This window comes from Pristis pectinata, chromosome 16 (genome assembly GCF_009764475.1).
Source record: "Pristis pectinata isolate sPriPec2 chromosome 16, sPriPec2.1.pri, whole genome shotgun sequence".
NCBI lineage: Eukaryota > Metazoa > Chordata > Chondrichthyes > Rhinopristiformes > Pristidae > Pristis > Pristis pectinata.
This window is the reverse complement of record NC_067420.1, coordinates 20,244,045-20,269,726: the sequence shown is the minus strand read 5'-3', so window position 1 is coordinate 20,269,726 and position 25,682 is coordinate 20,244,045. Positions and strand designations below refer to the sequence as shown.

Sequence of the window (25,682 nt, the reverse complement as noted above, 5' to 3'; positions counted from 1 at the left end):
ATTTTTAATCACCTTCAAGAAGGTGATAGGAACTGACTCCTTGAACCACAGCAATCTGATAGTATTCCCAAGGTGCATTTAAATAATGAGTTCTTGGATCATGATCCGACACTGTTGAAGAAACAGCAATTTATTCCAAAGTTGGAGAGATGTGTGCATCTTGGAAGGGACCTTGGAGATGGTGACGTTTCCTTATGTCAGCTGTCCTTTGTCCTTTTAGGTGGTGGACGCCAAGGAGTGGATGTTGTTAAGAAACCTTCACAAGGTGAGGCCGAGTTTCCAACAACGCAACCCACAGGTTATATCATCTCCCATGACTTTTATCATCATTACACATTAACATCCATTAGTTTCGCAAATTTCGATCATAAGGCACTTGTCTAATTGAATCAAAGGGAAAGGATATAATAACTCTACTCATACCTCCAATATGAGCAGCCATGAAAGGATGCTGAAATCTGAGCTATTGAGATGTGTCTCAGACACTTCCTGCTTCAGTAGTTCACTTTTCATCAAATCAGAGAATCAACACAAGAACAGACTGATCCCCAAATCTCAGAATGCTGCTTCTCTGGCAGTGAGTGTTGCAGCTGAGGCCACTTGAACAAGAACTAATGAGGGATGCCTTTGCTGATCATGGGAGCCCACTGCTCAGTCATCTCTTCTGCAGACATGCTAGAAGCTTGAAATAGATTGCTCATGAATGTCCTACAGTCTACACTTCAGCAGATCAGACCTTCTCACAAAATGCTGGAGGAATTCAGCGGGTCAGACAGCATCTGTGGTGGAAAATGGATAGTCGATGATTCAGGTCGAGACCCTTCATCTGGACTGAAAGATAAATGGGATATAGCCAGCATAAAAAGGTGGAGGGAAGGGGTAGAGCAAGCACTGGCAGGTGATAGGTGGATCCAGGTGAGGGGGGTGATCGGCAGATGGGGGAGGAGAGAGTGGGAATGGCACCAGAAGTTGGGAGATGATAGGCTGAAGTGACAAAGGGCTGAAGTGACACTTCCACCTATCACCTCCCAGCTTTTGGTGCTATTCCTCACCTGGATCCACCTATCGTCCATCTCCCTCCGCAGATGCTGCCTGACCCACTGTGTTCTTCCAGTGTTTTGTGTGTTGCTTCAGATTCCAGCATCTGCAGTCTCTTGTGTCTCCAGATCAAACTTTCTGCTGGTCAGTGACAACTGTACTAAGGGAATGGAAGATGCTGCCACCTCTACCATTAACATCATCTTTGGATCCTAGCCACCTACCGAAATGTTACTTTGCTGGTTGGAAGGAGCCAGCTGAACAAGCCCACCCCAACAGAAACTTAGTTATCAGTACAGAAAGCTGCCTCAAAATTTACATCAGGCGTGCTTGGCAGTTAGGAGGTGTAGTGACGCAAAGTGAACATCAGTAGCCTCATCAGACACCTGTTAGGAAAATTATAATGATCCCAATTGTTTTAGATGTGAGGTCCAACTGGTAGGATTGTGGTCTGTCTAAAAATGGAAACAAATGGGATCTTGCTAGTAAGTTGGTGCTTTCATCTAATGCAGTTTAAGGGTATGAGTTGGTGGCATGAAACTCACTCCTATTATTCTCCTCGTGGCTTATACTGGCTTGATCCTTCTCAGTGACTCCAACTGGTCTTCACCCGAACCATGAAACACTCTAAGCACTACTAATTTAATCTACGTTTTATGCCAAACATTTTAGACAGTTGTGCAGACCTTTTGCTGAAATAAATCATCTGATCTTTTCCTAAAGTCATACAAAACACAAACAGGCCCTAAGCCCACAGTCTATACTTTCCCCATTTTTCAGCACACGGCCCATAGGTTCTATGCCCTGGCATTTCAAGTGCTCATCTGAATATTAGTTAAATGTTGTGAGAGTACTTGCCTCCACTAACCCCTCAGACAGTTCATCCATTCACTTGGTGAATAAAATTCTTCCTCAAATCTCCTCTCAATCTTCTACCCCTTTTCTTAAACCTATGCCCTCTGGTTATAGACACCTTTGTCAAGGGGAAAGGTTTCTCTCTATTTGTGGTCTTCATAATTCCGCAGACCTTAGGATCCCCCCTCAGCCTTCTCCATGCCAAGGAAATTAAGTCCAGCCAATCCAGTCATTCCATACAGCTAAAACACTTCATCCTAGGCAACACCCTGGTGAATCTCCTCTGCAGCTTCTCCAGTACCATCACCTTCTTCCTGTGTTGTGGTGAGCAGAACCGCACCTTCCTTCACCAAAAGGATACTAGTGATTGAGAAAACAGTTCACCACCTTCTCAAGGATGACCAAGGATGGGCAATAAACGCTGGCCTTGTAAACAAACAGGAAACGTGTTCACACAAGAGAGACTGCAGATGCTGGAAATCTGGAGCAACGCACACAAAATGCTGGAGAAACTCAGCGGGTCAGGCAGCATCTATGGAGGGAAATGAAGAGTCGACATTTTGGGCCGAGACCCTTCGTTGGGACTGGAAAGGAAGAGGGCAGAAGCTGAAACAAAAGGGGAGGGGGAGGAGCATGAGCTGGCAGGTGAAAGGTGAGTCCAGGTGAGAGGGGGAAGGTAGGTAAGTGGAGGGAGGGGAGGGTAAAGGAAATGATGTGAGAAGCTGGGAGGTGATGGGTGGAAGAGGCAAAGAGCTGAAGAAGAAGGAATCCGATAGGAGAAGACAGTGGACCAAGGAATAAAGGGAAGGAGGTGGGCAGGTTGTCAGGGTGGGGGAGGGGTAGGAGAAGGGGTGAAGAGACCACAGGAATGAGGGCAGTGGTTACCAGAAGTTAGAAAAATTGATGTTGATGCTGTCAGGTTGGAGACTACCAAGACAGATACGAGGTGTTGTTCCTCCAACCTGCATCTGGCCTCAGTGGCAGTAGAGGAGGCAGTGGACAGACATGTCAGTGTGGGAATGGGAAGTGGAATGACTATGACTGGCCGCCGGGAGATCCTGGCTGGTGTGATGGATGGAGCAAAGGTGCTCGACGAAGCAGTCCCCCAATCTGCATCGGGTCTCACCGATGTAGAGGAGGTCCCTCCAGGAGCACTGGATGCAATAAATGACACCCTCAGATTCACAGGTGAAGCGCTGCCTCACCTGGAAGGACTGTTTAGGGCCCTGAATGATGGTGAGGGAGGAGCACTTTGCACGATTGCAGGGATAAGTGCTGGGTGGGTGATGGGTGAGGAGGGACGAGCGGACAAGGGAGTCACAGAGAGAGTGATCCCTGCGGAAAGCGGTGAGGGGGGTGGAGGGGAAGATGTGCCTAGTAGTGGGATCCTGTTGGAGATGCCGGAAGATGTGGAGAATGATGTGTTGGACGCGGAGGCTTGCAGAGTGGTAGGTGAGGACAAGGGGAACCCTATCCCTGTTGTGTCGGGGGGGGGGGGGGTGTAGGAGGAATGGGGTGAGGGCATACATGTGGGAAATGGAGGAGATACAGGTGCAGGCAGTTCATTGTTCACAAATCAGTTAGTCAGCTTGCATGAGCTGAGAAGTTTTCTTTTAATGTTTACTTTAACTTTTACAAAAAAAACCTACAGTCACTTGTGCAAATTAGTATCAAAAAACAATTCAACTGAATGTTGAATTTTAAGTTTCAGCAGTTTTAAAATTCTTTTATAATCATATGCATCACAGGACCCTGATCTTCCCATTGTACCTACTCCCTGGTCCATTCTTGTATATTCACCAACCAGTCTCCTCCTCATTGCACTTTCCATGCAACCACAGGAGATGCAGCACCTGCTCTTTTCCCCCATCCCTTCCTACCATCCAGGGACCAAACAACCTGAAGGAGCAATTCACTTACACTTCCAATCCAGTGTAGTGCATTTGGTGCTCAATATTGGATCTCCTTTAGTCTGCAGAAACCAAACACATATTGTGTGCAGCTTTGTAGATTGACTGCATTCAGTCTGCAGGGTATCTCTCTATCATACTCCCACTCTGACCTATCTGCTTGGGGGCTCCTCATTGTTCCAATGTGGCCCAATGCAAGCTTAAGAAACAGCAGTTCATCTTGTGTCTGGTCACGTTGCAGCCATTGGGTCTCAATATCTCATCAGCAATTTCAGGAAACTTGCTTTGTTTGCATCAGAGTGGCGCAGTAATTAGCCCTGCTGCTACAGAGCTCCAGCGATCCAGGCTTAATCCTGACCACTGGGAGCTGCCTGTTACCATGTGGATATCCCCAGACGCTCTGCCTTCCTCCCCCATCCCAAAGTCGTGCTGGTTGCTCGGTTAACTGGTTGCTAGTATAGCTGATGATAATTGGGTGAACATGAGGAGGAATAGGTTAGAGGGAAATAAGTGGGTTAACAGGATTAACAGAAATGCTCTGAGAACTGGTTTAGACTCAATAGGCTGAATGGCCTCCTTCTACATCATTAGGAAACATAAAAAATGAGAAATGACCAGCTCTGCTGAAAAGGTTATCCATCCACAGTATGAACTTAAGTTTTTCTCTCTCCACAGATATTATCCGATCTGTTGGGCATTTCCAACATTGTCCTTTTGCTTTCAGTCCTCTGCCAACAGCTCTGACCTGTATTTCACACATTTTTACAGGTTTTTTTTGTTTTCCCTCTCTCTCACACACACTGCCCGCATGGATTTATCAACCACAAGGCCTTGTAAATAGTGTATCACCATGACAACCCTGGCCTCAGTTTAGTGAAATTTACATCCTTTCCCTCATCCATTCTGCAACTTGGAACTAACTTGTTTTCTGATGATGGGTCTCAACCTGAAAGGTTACCTCTATTTCTCTTTCCACAGATGCTGCCTTACCTGTACTAATCAATTGCTGCCCTTAGAATATGTTGCATAATAAGTAGCAGACAGAATTATTTTATGGGCTCACAGTATGGGACACAGATAATGTTACACTTTTGGAAAGAAAATGTTTCTATTTTGTTTCTCTGGATTAATGTCCTGCTCTGGTCACCAAAGATAAAAGCACAGCACTTGAATCAAATATATACTGTATGCATGGAAATTCATTCCATAACACTAAACACATTGTATAGCAATGAGTCAGTGCACTCTGCCTCTGAATTTGGTGCCATTGAAGACACTGGAATGTGTTTTGGAGGCAGGGGGTTGGAGTTAGTGGCTAATGCCACTACGTGGTGCATTCACCACTGTCAAAGGGTAATGAATTTTCACCCATTCTAATCAATCCCTTTAGTCACAAAAGAACAAGCAAACCATAGCATTAAAAAAATTCTAATTTCACAAATCAAAAATCTGATTTTAAAAGAGATAAAGTTAAAAAGCTCACCTCTCGATCAAGTCCAGCAGCTACAGTAACAATATCTCCGTTCTCACTGTTGATGGTGAACATACTTGAAGGACTCACTGGTAACTGGGACAACATCCGATATTTCACCATACCATTTGCTGTGGTTGGGTCATCTGCATCATTGGCAGTTACTGTCATTACATATGAACCTAACAATAAACAGTACACAAGTGATGTTAAAATAATTTAGCTTTCATCTGATAACCATAAATATGGCAAGTTATGATAAATGTTCTTCAAGTTTATCTGGAGAGAAATATTATTGAACTTCTAACTCAATTTGCCATGAAATCAATAAATCAAAACTCAATTGATTTCAGCCCCACGAGGAATATATAACAAAGCACAAATTTAATTTTGAGAACAAAACTTCTCTTTTGCACTGCAAGGAATATCTGGACAGTTGAAAGTGTAGATATGGGCAAAAAATTCTCTCTCTTAAATGTAGTATAGGAAATCACAGAAAATAGAATGGAGTAAATAACATTTCTCAAATGTTCCAGATCTCCACTCAAATAAAAAAGACCTGCCTAACGGTAAATCAGGTGAAGTATATTCAAAGTGCAACGATTTTTGTTTTGTGCACTAGCACTGGAAATCTTGAAGCAGCTTATCTTTGTTTTAGCTCATGACACTATTATTTGAGGGTCACACATTTCTTTTTTCGCCAGATGTGCCAAAAACGCTTTCTCAAGGAGCTTCTACTCTTGATCTGGGAAGATCAAGTATAAAACATTCTGGTTCAAGGCTGAGCCACACCGTTTAGAGCTATTACACTCTTTTCAAATGCAACCATCATTCTTTGCGTCCATATATTTAGATGTTAGTTATTAGTGGCTAATGTTTAATCAGTACTAAAGGACTTCAATGTGTACAGGCTTGGGTGGAAGTAATACATATTGTTAGCTGAGAAGGTGGCGGCCAATAGTGGGATCTTTCTAGATTTAAAGGGCCAAGTAGGTCCCTTAAAATTCACCTGGTACATGGGTCACCTCAACCTTCTCTACTGGTGCCCCTCCACCTGTCATCTTTCATTATTGAGTAAATGTTGGCCAATGCTCCATGTAATTATTAGAATAGAGTGTGTACAGACCAATGTGCTTTCAATGGAGGCCTTGAAAGGTACCAGAGGAATTGAAGTTTTTCTTCCATTATGTACAGCATGTACAGTAAGCACATACAAATTCTAATCTGGATAAGTGAACTAATTGAACTAGGAAGCAACAATGGTCCAATCTAAGAGTTTTTCTGTGATTCCTGATACTCTAGCTTCTGCAAGCCACATCACTGAAAAATGAAGGCAAGTCAATGGAATTGTAGAATACAACAAAAGACAGTTGCAACTAATAACTGTGGTATTTACTTTTTTCCAGTACAATAATTAATTTGATCCATGAACTCCCTCCATCGGTCACATACACTCATTTCTGCTTTATTAAAAGTAGACGTCAAGTGTTCAAAGAGGTTTGCAAAACTACTACTATGAACAACTTTAACCTTGTTACTTCATATAAATCAGACTACAACTATAGGGCCTGAAGTATTAATTTCACAGCCTTTAAATCACTATTCAATTATGAAACTAATTCAAGTTCATAATTGGCTTTCCACTCAAATCTGTGAGGCCAAAAATTTAAACCTTTTAATTTCACATGAATTTTAAGTGCCAAGCTGTATCAGTGCATTAGTCCATGTTATTATTTTCTCAAGAGAACATGCCATAGACAGCAAGTTTTGCACATTTTGAAAAATAGAAAACAGTAATGATGAACTGTACAAAGAAAAGTATTGTCTAATTACCAGATAATATATACCCCAAACCTACACATAAAGTTCTCTCGGTAACGTGTTGAACCTTGTCCAGAAACAAAAACTAGTACTGCACTGAAAATACCTTTCTTTGGCAGATCATTCATTCTCCCTTCGTTTGACTTTGCCAGTCCCTAGCCTGTGTACAGAGTAGTGGAACTTTTCCTGTGGCCTCAAAACTTGCAGGGAAAGAATTGGTGATGCTCAGCCAAAAAATCTTATTAATGCACTATTGACCATTAATGTGGAATTATTAGCAATTATTTTGTGAGATTCAGCAGTTGTACCGCCAGAGCTGTGGAGTGGGACGGTTTAATGAAGCAGAGTCGAATTTCACTGATTTTGTCTTTAGTGCTCACATCAGTTTCAATGTGGTACAGTCAGGTCAAGATCACCACACTTGTACCTCAGACTCCTTCAATGGTTCAGACAAGTTATGGATTGAATATGAAGGATACTTTTTTGCTACAAATGATAGCAAAGGAGAAGTTGTTGTCTGTGGATGCTGAGATATATAAATTCATAAAAACCTTGCTGGCTCCAGCTAAATTGGGTGACAAACCATCAAAAATAAAAATAAGTTGGGGAGAATCAAGAGCATGAAGAAATTGCATCAATTGTACTTGACAAGTGCCCAGAGGTATTTTGTAATGAATTTGACAGCAATTTAAGGTATGAAAATAAAGATTCACCTGAAGGAGACATGATTACCTGTGACAGAATGTTGAGTAATCTTATTATTAATGCAGATGAGTTCATAAAAAATAAAACTGGCTTTCTTCAGAGAGCTTCACATGTTAAGCTGCTGAATCATGAGTATCGTTTTTACTTGAGGTTTGAATACATTAACAATAATGCTATGATAATTGTCAAGGATGAAGGCAACTGTTTCCTGTACCTTTCAGATCTCCCAGTTTGGCACTGCAATTTTAAGACCATGTTGTCCCTGGAGTGCTCACCAATAGGTGGCCCCAAGGCCCCAAGACCACATGGTCCACGTTCACTTCATAATATGCATCTTGATGTAGCAGTCACACCACCGTCACATGGGTGACCCACAGCCAAAAGTGCTCACTATTTCCCAAATGGCATGAGTCTATTGGGAGACAGAGGCAAATACGATTTACTGCAGGTTAATACAATTTTCAATCACATAGCTCTACAAAAAATAAGTAGCTCCATGTGATTGAATTTCCATGTATATGCAATTTTGGAAGTATACTTGGTTAGAGAAAAAAACATTTTATTTCAAACAGATTCTCTGAACTTTTTTTTTGCCTTTACTCTATTTTGTAACTCATTCCCAGGAATTACTAAAACTGGTTCTGAAAACTGAAGTATATCTTTATAAAAACACAAGAGATTGCAGATGCTGGAATCTGGAGCAATGCACAAAGTGCTGGAGGAACTCAGCGGGGCAGGTAGCATCTATGGAGGGAAATGGACAGTTGACGTTTCGGTCGAGTCCCTTCACCTGGACTGAAAGATAGAGGAGAGATAGCCAGTAATAAAAAGGTGGAGGGAAGGAGTGGAGCAAGAGCTGGCAGGTGATAGGTGGATCCAGTGAGGGGGTGATACATAGTTGAGGGTGGGAATGATGTCAGAAGCTGGGAGGTGATAAGTGGAAGTGATGAGGTGGCTGGAGATGATGGACTCTGATAGGAGGACTGTGGGGCATGGAATAAAGGGAAGGACGTGGGGAGGGGAACCGGTGGGAGGAGCATGTGGGTGATGGGCAGGTGGAGAGAGAGAGAGAGGGTGAGGGAGGGGAAAGGCATAGGGTGATTGGGACCAGTTGGATCAGGAGGGGAACATGAACATCGAGCATGAGCATCAAGAACATTGAATTCTCAAACTTCCGGTAACCGCTCCTCCTCTGTCCCTTTTCCCCTATTTTTCTATTTTCTCTCTCCTCCTCATCCAACTAGCCCCAATCACCCTATGCCTTTCCCCTCCCTCACCCTCTGCCTTTCCCCTCCCTCACCCTCTGCCCATCACCCACACACACTCCTCTCACCGGTTCCCCTCCCCACCTCCCCCCCCTTTATTCCATGCTCCACCTTCCTCTCCTATCAGATTCCACCGTCTTCAGCCCTATCACCTCCCTGCTTCTGACATCATTCCCCCCCCCCCATCTGCCTATCACCCATCCTCCTCACCTAGATCCACCTATCACCTGCCAGCTCTTGCTCCACCCCTTCCCCCACCTTTATATACTGGCTACCTCCCCTCTTTCTTTCAGTCCAGACGAAGAGTCTCGACCTGAAACATCGACTGTCCATTTCCCTCCACAGATGCTGCCTGAGTTCCCCCAGTGTTTTGTGTGTTGTTCTATATCTTTAAGAAAATTGACCCCCTTGGGGGGAAAAAAAAGATTTTTTTTGACAGAAGATGAGTTACAACACTCTGGGACTAATTGGGATGTGCACCAACCAGCTCTCAAACCTGTCACTGTTGCTCAGGAAACTGCTATTAATAGCGGCACAGGACATAACAGTGGTGACTCACTCAACATTTAATCAGCATTTTTTTTGAAGAGCTTCCTCTGAGCAACTTTTATTTATGACAGCACTGAAATTGGGAGCTTACCTTTGTGTGTCCACCCTGGATCTAGCTGATTGTTCACAACAACAAATTTCCCTTAAAAATTCATTTTCAATAACAACTTTCTGATTATAACATTTACTCAGTTCTATTGATAGATATAACAAAAACACAAAAATCTGCAGTTTGAATTCTGAGTTCTAATGAAGATAAAATGAAATCCCAATTGTACAATGCAATGAAGACAAAATTAACAGCTGCAATGTATTCATAAATTTAAAATAACAAAATTGCTTTGACCAGCAAATGCTTTTAGTTTGTAAGCTTAAAACACAATATATGAACATTGCAAATGTAATTTGGATAATGATTTATCATTGCATCAGACAAGAGGTAGTCCATAATTTTATGTGACACCATCAGCAATGTGTCAGAGTCTAGGAGCTTTCTTCTGAAAATGAATGCAGTTCAAGGCTGTTAAATTCATAGGATTCAATATAAGGATAGTGCTTTTCAAGTAACATTGAACTAAAAGCGACTAAATATTTGATAGGGCTTTGTGATTTCTCTACAAGCCCAAACAGCCACAGTTAATATTTGTGAATTCCTTGGCTATTTTTCAGTTGGGGCCAAGCTCACTTTGATCCCATGACTCTGCTTTCCAAAATTGAACACAAATTAATTAAAAGTTTATCTGGTAGCATGAAGATTGACATATTGCTATTGACATATTTGTCACAGGTGTTCAAACATGTTTGATTTACTGTCATGAGGAGATCAGTCCAGAGAGGTGGAAAACAGGAATGAAAAAGGAAGGAGGTAGTTATGGCTGGTCAGTCAATAAAAACAGACCAGTAAGGAAGATACAGATACAGGAGAGGACAATGGAAGTGAAAATGGGTGGAGAAATAATTGAGCAGAATCTTATAATCAAAGTTGCTTTTGAGCAAACTTTTCCTTTAGTCTTGTTTAAAAATATGTAGTATATTTATAGCATTAGAGACCACCAATTAATCTGTACAAAATTAAAGTATTCGCTCATGTCCTCCCTAATGTCGATTTTGCAAAAGTGAAGGCCAAAGGGAGCTGCTTTGTTTGCATCTAATTGTGTATAAATATTTAAAAAGTAATTTTGGTAATGGCTCCAGATGGAAATTAGCCACACTAGAACAGGCAACTGACAAACCCTCATCATGGTGCTTTTTTTAAAACCCCTTCGAAATTTTCTCAGGAAAAACATACGATAAAACAAATACTGAAATAAAGCAGACCACAAATCAATTGCAAAATAAAGAAGTACTGTTACCATGCAGCTCACTGAACAGCATTGAGTCTCACATGAGTTAGTGACTTCACACACTATTTTGGTGATTCGTCGGGAAATTAGCTCAAATTAATGCTGTTGTGTGCCTTACAGTTCATTGTTATGGAAAACTTGATTCATCATATGAAAACTTATTGTGCTGGAAAACTTTTATATTTGACTAACTATATACTGTGATTCTTACACAAGAAGTGGCTTGATGCCTCTTTGGAAGCTGCATGCTTTCTTAAAAGGCTCAAAATACAATCAAGTTGCAAGAGGAGATAAATAAAATTTGTATCATTAAAGTAAACAATACTACTGCTGAACATTTATGTATCTTTAACTTAAACAAGATTTAACACTGCAAATTTAACACCCTCCCATCAGCTTACAAAGGTACATTTCAGGCAATTAAAAGCACATTTGCCTATATTAGCTAATTTATCTTTCTCTCTAACTGCAGAAGCTGTTCTCCAAATAAAATAAATAGGAAAAAAAAAACGCTCTTGGCAAAGCTAGACATTGATTTGCCTAATGTGATCCCATGATTTATGCCTCCTGATAAGGTTTGTTTTGGATTTGGATCAGGGCTATAATTAATCTTCTGGTATTAACTTCTTCCAGCACCTCAATGGGCTGCAGGTGTTTTTATATGGATCATTCACTCAAACTTCTAAAGAAATCAAGACTATAAACAGGCAACAATACCTCAATCACTGCATAAAAGTGCATCAGACTCCAAGCTGACATCCCTTTCCCTGCATTAGAAATACACGTGGGTTGTTTGGTTCAGAATGGAATTTATATCAAGTCCAAAGTACAGACAAAGGCCTGCAGTCCAGAAATTCATTCAGATAACTCCAAGGAAAATTAGTGGTGTGCTGTGAACACGGGGTTAATCAGAGAAGAATAATTTTGCACAAATTTCTGTGTTCATTAGCACCGTTAGGAAATTTGACTCCTCATTTTTAGCAGGGCTTTCATTCTCCCTGGCACCTTCTTTCTGATATAAAACTGCCCCAAGTAACACCACCTGTCAAGCAATGTGCAAAATTTGTTGGTTCTGAAAAATTATAATTTTCACTCTGAAAACAGCCTTTTTTTAAAATCAGCTCTGCTGACATGGTGCTACTAATGAACCAATATCCAAACTACAATTTTTATCCTCAATGAGATGTGTGACCTATTGCAAGCTTAAATATAACTTCACACTGACTTGACTGCCCATGTAGGTGAAAGTTATGATCATTCTCAGCTTCCTAGCTTCAGGATCATATCAGAGTGCTATTGCTGACCTTCACAGCAACTCATTAGTACATTCAGGGTGTTCACTCAAACTTCATGCTCAAGAATGGGCATCTTCATCTAATTTTCCTTCTGCCAGACCGAGTGGAAATGGGAATTTGCCAACCATACACATTTTCCAAGTACAAGCATTCAGAAATTGCACTTGTATCCTCACTGAGACCTGCTTCCCGATTTCTTGCCAGAAGCCCCTTGCTGTGGCCTGGAAGAACTTCATGCATCCCTTGAACAAAGAACATGCCTCCTACTGGCAAAGTTCTTGAATAACCTGTCCTACTACCTCTAAAACCCTGGGTACATTCTCCCACAATTAAGCAGCATTAAGCAGCAACAACCCCTTAGCTTGGAAAGTGTTGTCTCAACATCCTTTTAAGAAATGGCTGCAGAGGTTGCACCAGCTGAGTTACAAGATGACATGTGTGAAGCATGCAATACATTAACAGCGAATGTGCTGAACAAAAAAATCCAACAATGCTAGCAACTGAAATTCTTTTGCAACCTTTGCAAACAGCATTAGTGTAATCTACAGCACAGCCTTTTTGTCATAAAAGTGGCACAAAACAAGTTCCAGATTTGCATCTCCAATTGAAAATGTATAGAAATTGATTCTCTATACAACATATTTACTTGCAAGTTGAATGGGGAGCTGAAAATCAAAAACATATATAATATAATAAGTCAGTGTTTTTGCTTGTAATATTGTTTTTGTTACGGACTCAGTGAAAGTCCCTTTAAGATAGAGAGTGTGTGTGTTTGTGTGTGTGGGGCGTGCTTACGTCAATAGAAGATAAAGGACGTAATGACGTTGTTGAAGAAGTTAGAAGAAGAGGGAGAGAGAGAGAGAGAGAGAGAGAGAGAGAAGGGAGAGAGACACCAGCCTGCTAGTTTTCTCTATCGATGGATGAGAAACAATAACTGTGTCTGCCACTGAAATCCATGTATGGAAGTTGGAAGTAATCCGGTGGAGTTCACTTTGTTGCTGACCTGTAGAAGGAAACAGGTATTTGTGTGTGTGGATGACCACGATTCGGATGCTTTTCGGGGTGAGGAAGTCACTACCGAGTAAACACTGAAGTGTCATTTGGGTTCCATCGTGGAACATTTGGATTTCGTATGTACTCTCTCTATGTTTTTCTACATCTACGTCTTACCTTCTGACAACGGTGGTTGTTGAAGAAGCCCTTGCTCATGTTTCACCTTATGGCTTGCAGAACTGAACTTTAAGAACCATTCCGGAACTGGGAGTTTTGGACTTTGCCACGCACACACACGAGGAGTTTAGTTTTGGGGTTAACGTTCAAGGTTTAACATTTTTGAATTCTAACATACTAACATTTTTACTTTTATTTTACGTATTATCATAAGTAGTAATTAATAAAATAGTTTTTAACACTGAATCATGCTCAGTGTGTTTCTTTTGTTGCTGGTTCGTGACATTTTCAGTAACCAAACTAAATGGGAAAATAATAAAAAAACATTTCAAATGCTGGAAATCTGAAAAATAAACAGAAAATACTGAAAAACTCGGAGGGTCAGGCAGCATTTGTAGAAAGAGAAACAGTCAACATTTTGGATCTGAAGAGTCACAGTCCAATATTTTTCCAACTTTTCTGTTTTCTTATTTTAAACCGAATGTAGTGCACAACTATGAATCAGCAAGTGGGCTAATGGAGGTCCTCGAGATAATGAAAGGCTTCAAAGGGGAAAAAGTTGAGATGTTTCCTCTTATAGATGACACTGGAACCAGGGAACATAAAAGAAAAACAGTAGCTAATTTCCCATGAGGAAGCCAAAACAATTCTTCTTTCAGAATGTGGGTAGAAAGTGCAACTCATACTGTTGGGAGTAGTTGAGATGCATTCAAGGGTAAGCTGGTTAGGGAGGCCAAGAAGGCCTAAATGGACCTATTGCCAGGAGTGGGTGAAGTGGGGGAAAGGCATGGAAAAAAGTTAGCATAAGGCATAAACACTGAAATTCAGGGCATTATATATATTTCATATTATATATGAAATGCAGTTTCTATGCTCTAAATAAATACATCACCACATGAATTTACATATAACTCAAAACAAAAAAGTCTTTCGATGTGCTAAAATCCGTAAATAAATTGTTTCATTTCTCCATGGAATAGATTAACTGTTTTACAGTTTCTTACCTACTTTCACAGTTGAAGATCTCTTGTACTACACAATGAAGAGATAGAGCTTTTTTAAAAATTTTTTATTGATCTTGAACGTTTAATACTTAAAGTAGTAATGAATAAGTTTTATTTCTTCTTCACAAGGCCAAGTTAAATGAATCAAGGTGATAAAAGTCATGTATTACCCCGAACATAGAGAAGATAAATGAAGGCGATAACCTGGGTAGTTAATATTTAAAGCCTTTCAGACAACAATGACAAATTATGCAGAGCTGTGGATCATAGTTCAGTTAAAATATTTCTCCTTTTACCTGGCTTTGATCCTTCAGCCACGCTCCCATTATATACATGGTTCAGAAACTCCGGTCTGTTATCATTCATATCAATAACATTGATGTAAAGGTCAATTGGGTTTTCCACCTTGTTTCCATTCATGTCAACTGCATGTGCTCTCAGCTGTAAACATAGAAACCAAGATATGGTCAAAACTATTTATGTAACTTGTACAGCTGAACAAATCCCAAAAGACCATTTCACACAAGAGGTACCAAACATCATGAATCAGTGATGGATGTTATTATCTATTATAAGCCTCACAGGAAATGTCCTGAAACCACATATGACAATATGCTAGAAGAATCACAAGAACCTATTCCAGTGTGAGAATTGTTATAGATTTACACCCATTCTTGATAATCTGGTACAAATTATATAATTAGATGATTAGAAATGAAGAAGACTGTCTGAATGAAGACCACCCAGTAAAATCCCATTCAGCCTTCATTGCAGCAAGCAGTTGATTATTAATTGATTCCAAGGTTTTCACTTGTACTTTTTCATTTCTGTGCTATGTCACGAACTGATTACTTGGTGTAAGCAAGATTTTCATGCTATTAGTCCTAAATAAGTATTTTACTGATTCGAATCTATTCCATTTGATCCTCCCCAAAACATCCTTTGGAACCAACAAAAAAATTTAGGCATTTTAACCAGGAAATTGTACCGTAGAGGTTCCCCTATTTAGAGGATGGAGCTGGAATCATGGATTCTCTCAGGAATATTATAGTTAATGTGAAAGTAACTGTGGATTCCAGTTTGATGAACTCTACTTTGTCTGGATTAACCAATTTAGTGAACTGAGTGCACTGCATACTGACAGGAGGAAATGAAGAACTCTTTTTAATTGGTGGAGAGTTCAAGGAAAATATAACAATATAAAACCAACTCAAACTGCAGTACTGATGCCAAGTTTTCTGGAATTTATCTTCATTATTCAATGAAACTGACAGAAACTTCAACATTTTGTATGTGCACAGTTTAACACCAAAATCTCAAAGTTGTAGTCAGTGGTTCAGTGCACCTCTGTGGATAGTGTAATTTGTTCAGTTTTGGGTGGGATTTTCTCTCCATCTGGTATGTTTTTTTCCCAACATTAAACACCTCCAAATTACTTTAATGGTGGTGCAAAATGCAAAATTAGCAGACACTGAGATTTTCAACCTCACTAATCTAAAACAAAGAGCCATTCTTATTTCCTCGTAGATCACCAAGGCTTTGCTAACCCTGTCTCCCCTAAAGCAGGGCCAACACTTAAACTGCATTCTTTCTCCTCATTGAGATCTGTGTCACAACTATGACCTTAAATACAACTTCAATCCCTTCAATGCTTTGCCCGTGAAGGTCATGGCCACTTAGTTTCCTAGAGGAGAGTTCACTGCTGTGATAACTTCAGGACACTAGGACCTTTTGCACACTGTTCTACTGACACTGAACATATTGTCGTATTTGGGATAGTGCCATCTGGTGTGCAGACACCTAACTCAATAATAATAAAAGTACTCCTCAGATGATTGCACACATTGGACATGATGAGCTAGGAATTTGTCTTATTTCAATATGCTTGGATCAATCAAATGGTGCCACTATGTTGATCTAATTTTCCTTCAGTCCAAAATGAGCAAGTGGAGTGGGCATGGTCATTTGTCTGTATTGCAGGCTGCTCCAACATATTGGCGTACAAAGACTACATTTGTCCTTCAGAGATCTTCTTGGAAATCGCTTGCCATGAGTGTCATGAGGGTCTCAGCAGTTTCCTTCAAAAAAGGGAAATGCTTCCTGCAGACATTGCTATCCTAGATGGTCTCAATGCTCCCATTGCTCAAAAAAAGGCCTCCTGCAGACACTGTTCACTATCAGCCTGTCCAAATCCCTTTAAACTTTCCACATACCTCCTGTCATTACAGCATCCATTCATTAAGTAGCACAATTCTCCTGTAGCCAAAGTAGCATTGCTTGTATTGTAATACATCCCTTTAATGTGGCTGCAAAAATTGTACCAACGTGATGACAACTGTGAGAACTTGCAAAACACCAAAAGGGGGAAGGCCACACTGAAACTGAGAATGTCAGTTTTAATACTGCATTTCACAGGGAAATCCAATAACACTAAAATGTGAACCTTTCCACTGTTGTTTATGCAACTCTCACCAGCAGCGTCAGGGTAACCCAGAGTGCTGTTTAAGTAGCAAAAGAGATGTTGTGGAGCAATTACTAGGCGTTGATTCAAGGACAGGTATGTGGAATTAGGTCAAAGATCATCCATGAGCTTAAGTAAAATACAACTCATCTGAGGAGGCTAAATGGACTACTTCTGATTCCATGTCTGTAACAAAAATATATATGCAAAAGTTGCAAAGTTGCAAAAACATCATCAACATGACAGATCATTAAAACAGGAATATATTCGATAGAGGCCCAATTTGTGTGATCTGGAAAGGTGCTATACACTTACCTTGTGAATTGGAAAAAAATTGTGCTTATTGCACAATGCTGGCACCATTTGAAAGACTTTTGCTCAGCAAAAATCCCAGCCTCCAAGATGTATGGCAATAAAATAGCAGCCTGGGGTACTGTCACTTGGATCATGGATTTTCACAATGCTGCTCCAGCTTTGCTATCAAACCAGTGAAAGTGTGTTGGAAATGATTGTCAAGACATTGCATTAGTAACAATGACAAAACTGTGGATGAAACTAAAAGCAGCTTTGCGATTTCATGTTAGTGTAGTTTAAGGTGGAAATCCTGTCAGTTTTCACCACCTCTTTATGGGTGTTTCTATTTGTAGTCTTCTCCAATGGAATAAAGGCTAATGACTGGCAAGAACTTAAGGCATTAACAATGTAATCCCATCATAAAATTTCTTAAAATTCTACACTTAGTTAAAGGAGACAAAGGGTGTTTTGAATGGTATGCAGAGTTGTAGTGACAGCCAGCCAACTTCATAGCTTACATACTATAACTTCTTTACATACTTCAAAGTATAAGGGATATTAAAATAACTTCTTTAAATTGTTTATGGATTATTTTTCATTCTCTAATTGTGTGTTTTTTTTTAATCTTTGTTTAGCAATTAGCCTAATTTTTAAAATGTTAATTAAAATGTACTCCCTGTACTGTTACAGTAAAGTTCTTTAACCTGAATGGTTCATCAACCATTAAAACTTCACAAATCCTGACACCAGGAACCTCTCAAACTGATGACTGGCAGTACTATTGCCTGTAGATTTTGGACCTTTGTTTGCACATGTCTGTGGAGTTTTAGCAGCACTTCCATTCACTTCCCTGCCAGCAGGGACGGGGGAGGAAAACAGAGCAAGGCCAAGGCACACAACATGCATTCACCCATCTCTTCCTGAATCCTGATTAACAGAACCTGCTCAATGATGCAATGAAACCTTGAAGTGAGATGAGGTGAACAAAAACAAAATGCTATAAAATGTAAACAGCATAAAGGAACGCTGCTTCAAACTTCGTGAAATTCTTGTTGAACTTTCCTAACTTCTTTTGAAGACAAGTCTGTTTACATATGACTAGCTCCCATCAAACCATCTTCACAAAAAATGTAGCTTTTGATAAACAGAAGTCTCACAATCTTAAGTTACTGAAGTGACATGTCAGTAGTTATTGATGTTCATAGTTCTTTGGATGTCTTACCTGAATACACAGTCAAAGATGAGAGGAAGTTGTGTACTGATTTTGGTGAACACCTAATAAAGCATTAAGTTACTGGAGCCATTAAGTAAACATTCAGGGATACCCAGGAATCCAGAGGCTTGGCTGTGATCACACACACATTGATACCAAAAAAAAAGTCCATATTTTGAGTTGAACAGTCAAGTTGATCATCCTCAAATGCAAACTATTAAACAATGGTGAAGTTATCACAATGAAAAGTCTGACTGAAAACTATATGATATGTTTATGCTTATGTTAGAGATGGCGGCCTAAATTTGGGGCTATATTGTTGCTGTCTGTAACACTGTGGTCAATGTTTTTAAATGCCACCGAATGGAGAATATAATTCAGCAATGTCAATAATCATTTTAATTCATTCAGCATTCCCTGCTTCTTACTTTGCTCCTAAATGGTGATGAAAATGGGTGCTTCCAAACTAAAATACAAGTTAAGAAATTTACTTTCAAGAACAAACAGCATCATAATAATTTAAATATTACAAAATAAATTTTTGCGAGATAATCAATGTATAAAAAACTGAGAAATTTTACAACAGAATAATATTCAGCAACGCTCTTAAATAAAGTGATATAAATCACGACATCCTTCAAAATGCACAGGAGAAACATACCTCACAATGATTTTACTTTAACATTGCTACCGATTTAATCATAAGGTCTTTGCTTCATGAATACATCCCATGCATTGCACTACCCCTGTAAAGATAGGGCTCATTGGTTCTGATTTTCCTGAGAAATAGTGGCATTTCTCCACATTACTAATGAAATTCAGGATTTGAGCACAAGCATATGTGAAAGCAAAACCCTAAAATCCCGAAAAGGTCTTCACTGTTGTCATTCCTTACGCATTCTGAGGTGCAACACTAACTTCCCGCAGTTTTTCAGCAGTTGTGCTGGGGAATCTGTCCACTGAACTATGCCTGGCTACATCTTGTTCAGATTCAGCAGTGAAGGAGAGCCAGGTTAGGTAGTTTGGAATATTTTTAATTAATTGAGATAACATAAATTTATTGCTTCTAAAATTTATTTTGTGTTTTCCACGCATTATAATTTTTCATTTTTTTTAAACAGTATGGCTAATTTTGCATGTTTTTCAGTGTTTATGACCGTAGGAGATATTCACAAGCATTCAAACCTGGACAAATTTGACAGCTGATAATCCTAGGAGAGCGGCTAAACCAACTGTTATAGCATTTGTGTGTGGAGCTTGCTACTTATATTAAAAGGCTCAATGTTCTGCAAGGCCTTTGTTTCTGTTGGACACTTGAAGTGTGGACCTAATGGGTAGGAGTTTGTTTTGGTTGGGAGGCTTGCTGCTCAAGGGAAGTTCAGTGCCTTTATATAAAGTTTACATTACAAAAATAAGATATTATTGCCTCCCATTATCGTGAGTTCAAAGCAATAAATTACCTAATAATTTTAGCAATCCCAGCAGTGTATAAAATGTATTAATCATACTGCAGGTACAGCTGAAAACAAATGATCCTCATTTTGTTGGTGCAGCATTCTCTGAGCACCAACTTCACTCAGGCTTTTCTCTTCAATTACTCCTACCCATCAATCGGTACTTGAGAAGCTAAGGTGTTACTCCAATTATAAATGAACTGCAACAAATATGGAAATTTATGCAAATAAATTCTTAAAATGATTCCTTTTCTGTATCATTTCCGAGCAGAAGTACCTAACTTCATTAAGTTTTTCCACTTGTGCACACATTTCTAGAGATTAATGTTTTCACAGTCCAAACACATTTTCCATTGTTAGTCAGGTGGGATGAGGTTAAACACACCCACCATTTTGCATCTTTTGACATTTTGCTAAATTTTTACAATGATTGAGCTACTGACAAGAGACATTCAATGCAGATGGAGATTAAAAAAAAACTATCTATATATTTGCAACGTAGCAGTTTCTCCAAAATCTAAAACTCTGGACGTTTTCGAATGTGTATTATTCCTTCAACATTGTTTATAATATACTGATGGAAATGACACCAATTGCTGATAGGAGAATCCATCTGATTTCCTTTTCATTTAAATAAATGAAGGAAAAATGATAATTCAGAACCAAGCATCTGATCCTTGATAACCAATATTCCTCTCTGTGCATTGACTAGACTGTGTTTAATGTTTCTCAATAAAAGAAGACCCCTCTCTGCATATAGCTCAGAAAGAACTCTGGGTACACAAAGTGCAGGTACTCACTACTTGCACTTCTGGGAAAATCCCAGTACCTGAGGTGCCACCTGTTTTGCCCTGAAGGCACAACAAACAAAATAATTTCTCCACGAACACAGACCTTTTCAATGCACCAATGAGCAGCAATCTATGACACACAAGAGAGTTCTGCTGTGGTCACTTTGAAAGATCCAGTGGAGAGGCTGTTGAAAATCAAAATGATCTTGAACTCAATGGAGAGAACAATTCAAGCACTACAGCATGGCCAAAGGTCATAGAAACAGGCCACTCCGCCCAACTCATCCAAGTCTTCCCATGGGTATTCCCATAGCAACCACGACACAACTTTGGAAGACCTGAAGCTGTGAATACATTTTTCAGAGAGATCCAGGTGGAGCGCATATCGGTGGGAGAAAGCTCTTTGCTCTGTTCTGCAGGTGGTGAGCCCATCCTCTCTCATGTCTTAGTTTCCCCTCTGATCACACGCAAACACAAGTGACATCTGCATACTGCAGCTTGATCTCGACTAACCTGTCCCTGCTGCACAACACTGCCCAACTTGGAAAACGTGGACCACTTTTCACGTCACAGGAGCCTTCTCTCAGTGAAGGCAGACAAAAACTCATGGTCTATTGGGCAGCAGTGATCCCAGCCATCCACTATGCATCTGAGACCTAGATTGCCTACAGTGGGCATCTCAAGGTACTGGAAAAATACCATCAGTGCCGTCTCTTAAAATCCTCCATGTTCCCTGGATATGCATATCAATGTCACTGCCCTTTCCCAGGCCAACATCCCCAGTACTGGGACCCTACTTGCACCCAGTCAGCTAAACTGGGCTAGCATGCCTGACATAAGACTCCCAAAACTAATAAGCTGTTCCTAGCTTTATAATGGGAGGACATTACCAAGCAGACAGAAGAAAAGATTCAAGGATGTGCTCAAAGCCTCCTTGAAGAAATGCAACATTCCCACTGACTTCCGGAAATCTCTGGCCCACGATTGCTTAAAGTGCAGAAGGGGTAATCGGGATGGTATCGAGTATGTAAGCTGCAGAAGGAAACAACTACCTCACAAACTACTGATTCACCCACCTCATCAGCCATCACCTGCCCCATTTATGCAAGTATGTAGTCCCCACATTGGCCTCAGTAGCCATCTCAGAACTCTCAAAACTGGAGTGGGAGCCAGTCATCCTTGATCCCGAGGGACTGCTTAATAATTATAACAATGATGCAGCTCTTAGAACATATCTTTGCTTCCTACCCCTAGATCTCCAATCTCCACTCTCGCCTCACAACCTACCCCACTGCTGATTGGTCAGCCATGGCCATAATCACTGCTCTAGGATTGGAGTGCTGCAAAGAGCATCATTGCCGTTGCATCCATCAAATGAATAAAAAGCTCCTGTTAGCTCTCGCAAGCTCTAAGCTTCGAAAGCGATGTGAGCAACCTGCAGTCAGCTCTGAGGTTCCTTATGCTGGCAGAGTATCCCTTTAAATTGATTTACACGGACAAACTGGATGATAATCAATTCACTGTCAAGATCAGATGTGCTCCTTTGCCTCTGATATCCATTTCAGATGGAGAACAGGCTTTTCTTCTGAAACTTGTCAGTTAACTTAATAAAACCCTTTCTCAAGATGCCAGTAAGTGGCAAGGGTATGAGGACTGAAGTGATTGCATCAAAGGCACTATTGGGTCTATTTCTGATGTGCAAAATGGTGTCAAAGGAGGAGCATCACAGCTCGATTAGCACATATACTGTCTGGTCCCCAAAGACACGTCCAGACCAAAAAACTCATTCATGCTATTCTCAGGTCTGAAAATGTGTTTTATTTTTGCAATTTTATTCATTGTGGTTCCATTTTCATCCTTTAAATGTTTTGAAAAGATTGTGGTATAAAATCTTTAACATTAGTTGTTAAGGATATTTTGAAGAAAGGTCTCTCCACATCTTAATGCAAAAATCCAATTTTATTATGTTTCAGAAGCTTCCTTGTAGCTTAACTTGTCACTGTACCACACCGTTTGCAAATCGAAAGCAAAATATGTAATGGGATGTCACATCGACTTAATGTTTACAATTCACAGCTTAGGGCTTTACTCAGTCATGGAATATTATCCCTGTTGCTGTTGATTGTGCTTTATTTCTATTAACATCTGAGCTTTGTAAACTTAAGGTAAAATGTTTATTTGTGTCCAAGTGGAAAATTTACGTCAGGCTGATTTGGTAGAAGGTTGGCATCAGCTGAAGGAATCAGATGAGCTGCCTCCACCATATGGCCAGCTGATGTTACTCACGGGTCAGGTCCTGAAGAATTCTGGCTATTTCTATACACTTGCCTGTGTGGAATTGGTAGGGGAGCTGGTGTGCTGGTTAGGGTGATGCAGAGGATCTGGGAAGGTCTTCGGAGGTTCCAAGAAGCAGGTGAAGATGAGGTGAGAGGAGGGGACCCAGACATAAGCTGGCAATAGGCAACAGTATTTTTGTCAAACCAATTTTGTGTCCATTTCTTGTCAACAGCACTGACCCCTGTGGCACACCACAGGCTTCCAATCTGCAAAACCAGCCTCAACCACCACCCTCCATCTCCTTCCACCAAGCTAGTTTTGTATCCAATTGGTCTAGCTCACCCTGGATCCCACGTGATCTAATCTTCCAGATCAGCCTACCATGTGGGACCTTGTCAAAGGCCTACAACATCTACTGCCCTACTTTGCTCATGGATTCCCCTGATGTTGCAGCCAGGCTTGACCAATGCTGGGACTAGAGGCCGGGGGAGGGAGGGGGGGAGAGAGAGGGAGAGAGAGAGAGGGAGAGAGGGAGAGAGAGAGAGAGAGTGTGTGTGTGTGTGTGTGTGTTGGGTGGGGAGGGGGGGTGCAGTTGGGAATTACTGCAGGAAGTGCAGGAAGGCACAAGGTCAGCGGGGTGGGGGAGGGGGAACATGGAGGTCACAGTCTATCGGGGGGTGGGGTGGGGGGAGGGGAAGGCGCCACATGCAGCTTGGAGGGGCTAGCCACTCCTTAATTTAATTTTCCTTGTGTATTAAGGCACAGGTGTATCTTGCAAATCAAGAGCACCAACTCAATGATGCTAGTGCGATTACTATTTCCAGCACTATCTGTTAGCTGTAATTTTATGCATCTCAGTTGGCTCACTATATTTATTCCATCCCGTATTTCACAGTCCATTTTTCCATATCTACACGCCTGCATCATTCCTCTTCAATGAAATTATATTCGATTCTATTACAATGCTCTCCCCTGACACTCAAAAAGCTGCGTTGAAATCCACAACCTTCTCCTAATGAAAATAAATGTTAAGATATTAAACCAACAGATCATTTTCTAAACACTGCACCATTATTGTTATTTTGTGTCGGTGGCAAAAATGGGGTATTGTTGATTCTTTCTGCCAGATATAGGTCTATTGATTTGTGCACTCCTTTTAATCTAAATAGATTACATACACATAAAAAGTTTGCCCTTCAAGTTAGTCCAAAAAATGCTTGATTAACTGTCAGAAAATCTGGCAGGGCAAGAGCTGATCCAGCAATGTGTTTGAACGTTAAAAGCCAAATTATGGCTGTGGCCAAAAAGTAGAATAATTACTCACAAATGCAGAGTAAAAACATATGGGCAACATTGCTCCTTTTAGATCTGGTGTAGGAATTACTACTGAGTCAGGTGCACCAAGGAAGTTTGGCTTTGTTTATTAGGACTCGTGATTAATCTGTAACAGAAGTGCAAGTGCCTGCTCGGTGGAGAGTCTTTACAATCGAACCATGAGGCTAACCTAGCCTTTCTACCTTGCTGCAAATGCAGAATGTATTTGCCAACTTTAGGGCCAAGTCAATGGTAAGCATGTCACTCATTTTTGCAAACTCTTTTTACCTGGTGTTTGTTCCTTCTGGTTCAAGTGTCAGCGCTTCATCCTTTAGGAGATACCACTTGAAGCACTGTACACAATCATTATCCTTTTGCACACACACTGCATTGTGCCAAAGCTGAATGGCAAACATTCCTAGAATGCATAATCATTACATCATGGAAATAGATCATTTAGCCTCATGAGCAGTATTGGTACTCATGCTCCACACTCACGAGTTTGAACCCACCTACCTGTTCTTTCCTCGCATCCATTCATTCACCTTTCCTTCTACAACTAGGCCATTCACAAATATTGCTAATTCCAGTCATGCATTCCATAATATCTCGTACTTTAAGTATCTCCATAATAAGTTTTGTCTATATTCAAAAGTAGCCTAAATGAAAAGCCACCTGCAACACTCGTACAGAAAACCAACAACATGACCATTTTCAAAAATCAAACTGCTCTTCTTTCAGCAGTAGTCCAACTACTGCACTATTTTTTGAATAAAAGGCTGGAAACTGAACTGCATGGCACTTATTTTAGGCACCAATGACGCAAAATTCAACCTCACTCGGAGTGGATCATTCCAGTGATCAGACCGGGCACTTCTGATTGTGTTCCACATTATTATGTCATTCCTTTCCCCAGCATGTAGTGTGCACCTAAGGACACCACCGGTTGCAATTCATGTGTTTCTACTTGTACCAACATGAATCAGAGGTTAAAGCTCCACATAACAACCAACATGGAACAGTCTCAATAGAAACAGGAGCATACACCATAACGTTTCATTTTCCTTGCTACTTAAAGGGAAGATTGCCTGACACCTGGACACTTTACAGGGCAGCTTTGGAACCAACAGTGGGCTGCTCAGAAACCTTCCAAAGTACACAGACCCTGCTTAAATTAACAGCGAGTGCTTTCTCCAGCACTTAGCTGCTGAGCTATTCATTCAGCAGACACTTTGAGAGCGATACCACCAGCAAGACTATACAACTCAAAGCATCATAATGGTGATGGCTGGTCACTTAATATAGGCTGCAGCCCTCATAGCATGCACATTAATGAAGAGCTTACTCCCAGAGACACATTTTACCTAGATCTGAGGAACAATTTATTCAAAGGCTTGGGTTTCCCAGGCTGATATTAATGAGATGTGTGATATACATAGGGAGGACCTTCTA

At 40.5% G+C, this 25,682-nt stretch overlaps 1 protein-coding gene across 1 annotated transcript in view; it reads right to left on the bottom strand.

The window, feature by feature from the left end:
• Positions 1-25,682, bottom strand: part of LOC127578909 (cadherin-4-like) — a 476,299-nt gene that overhangs the window by 69,256 nt on the left and 381,361 nt on the right. Inside the window, exons 6-7 of the mRNA XM_052031464.1 lie at positions 14,723-14,867; positions 5,287-5,456 (exon numbers count right to left, since the gene is read on the bottom strand). Of these exons, the coding sequence (XP_051887424.1) occupies positions 5,287-5,456; positions 14,723-14,867 (315 nt within the window). The remainder of the gene's footprint in view (positions 1-5,286; positions 5,457-14,722; positions 14,868-25,682) is intronic.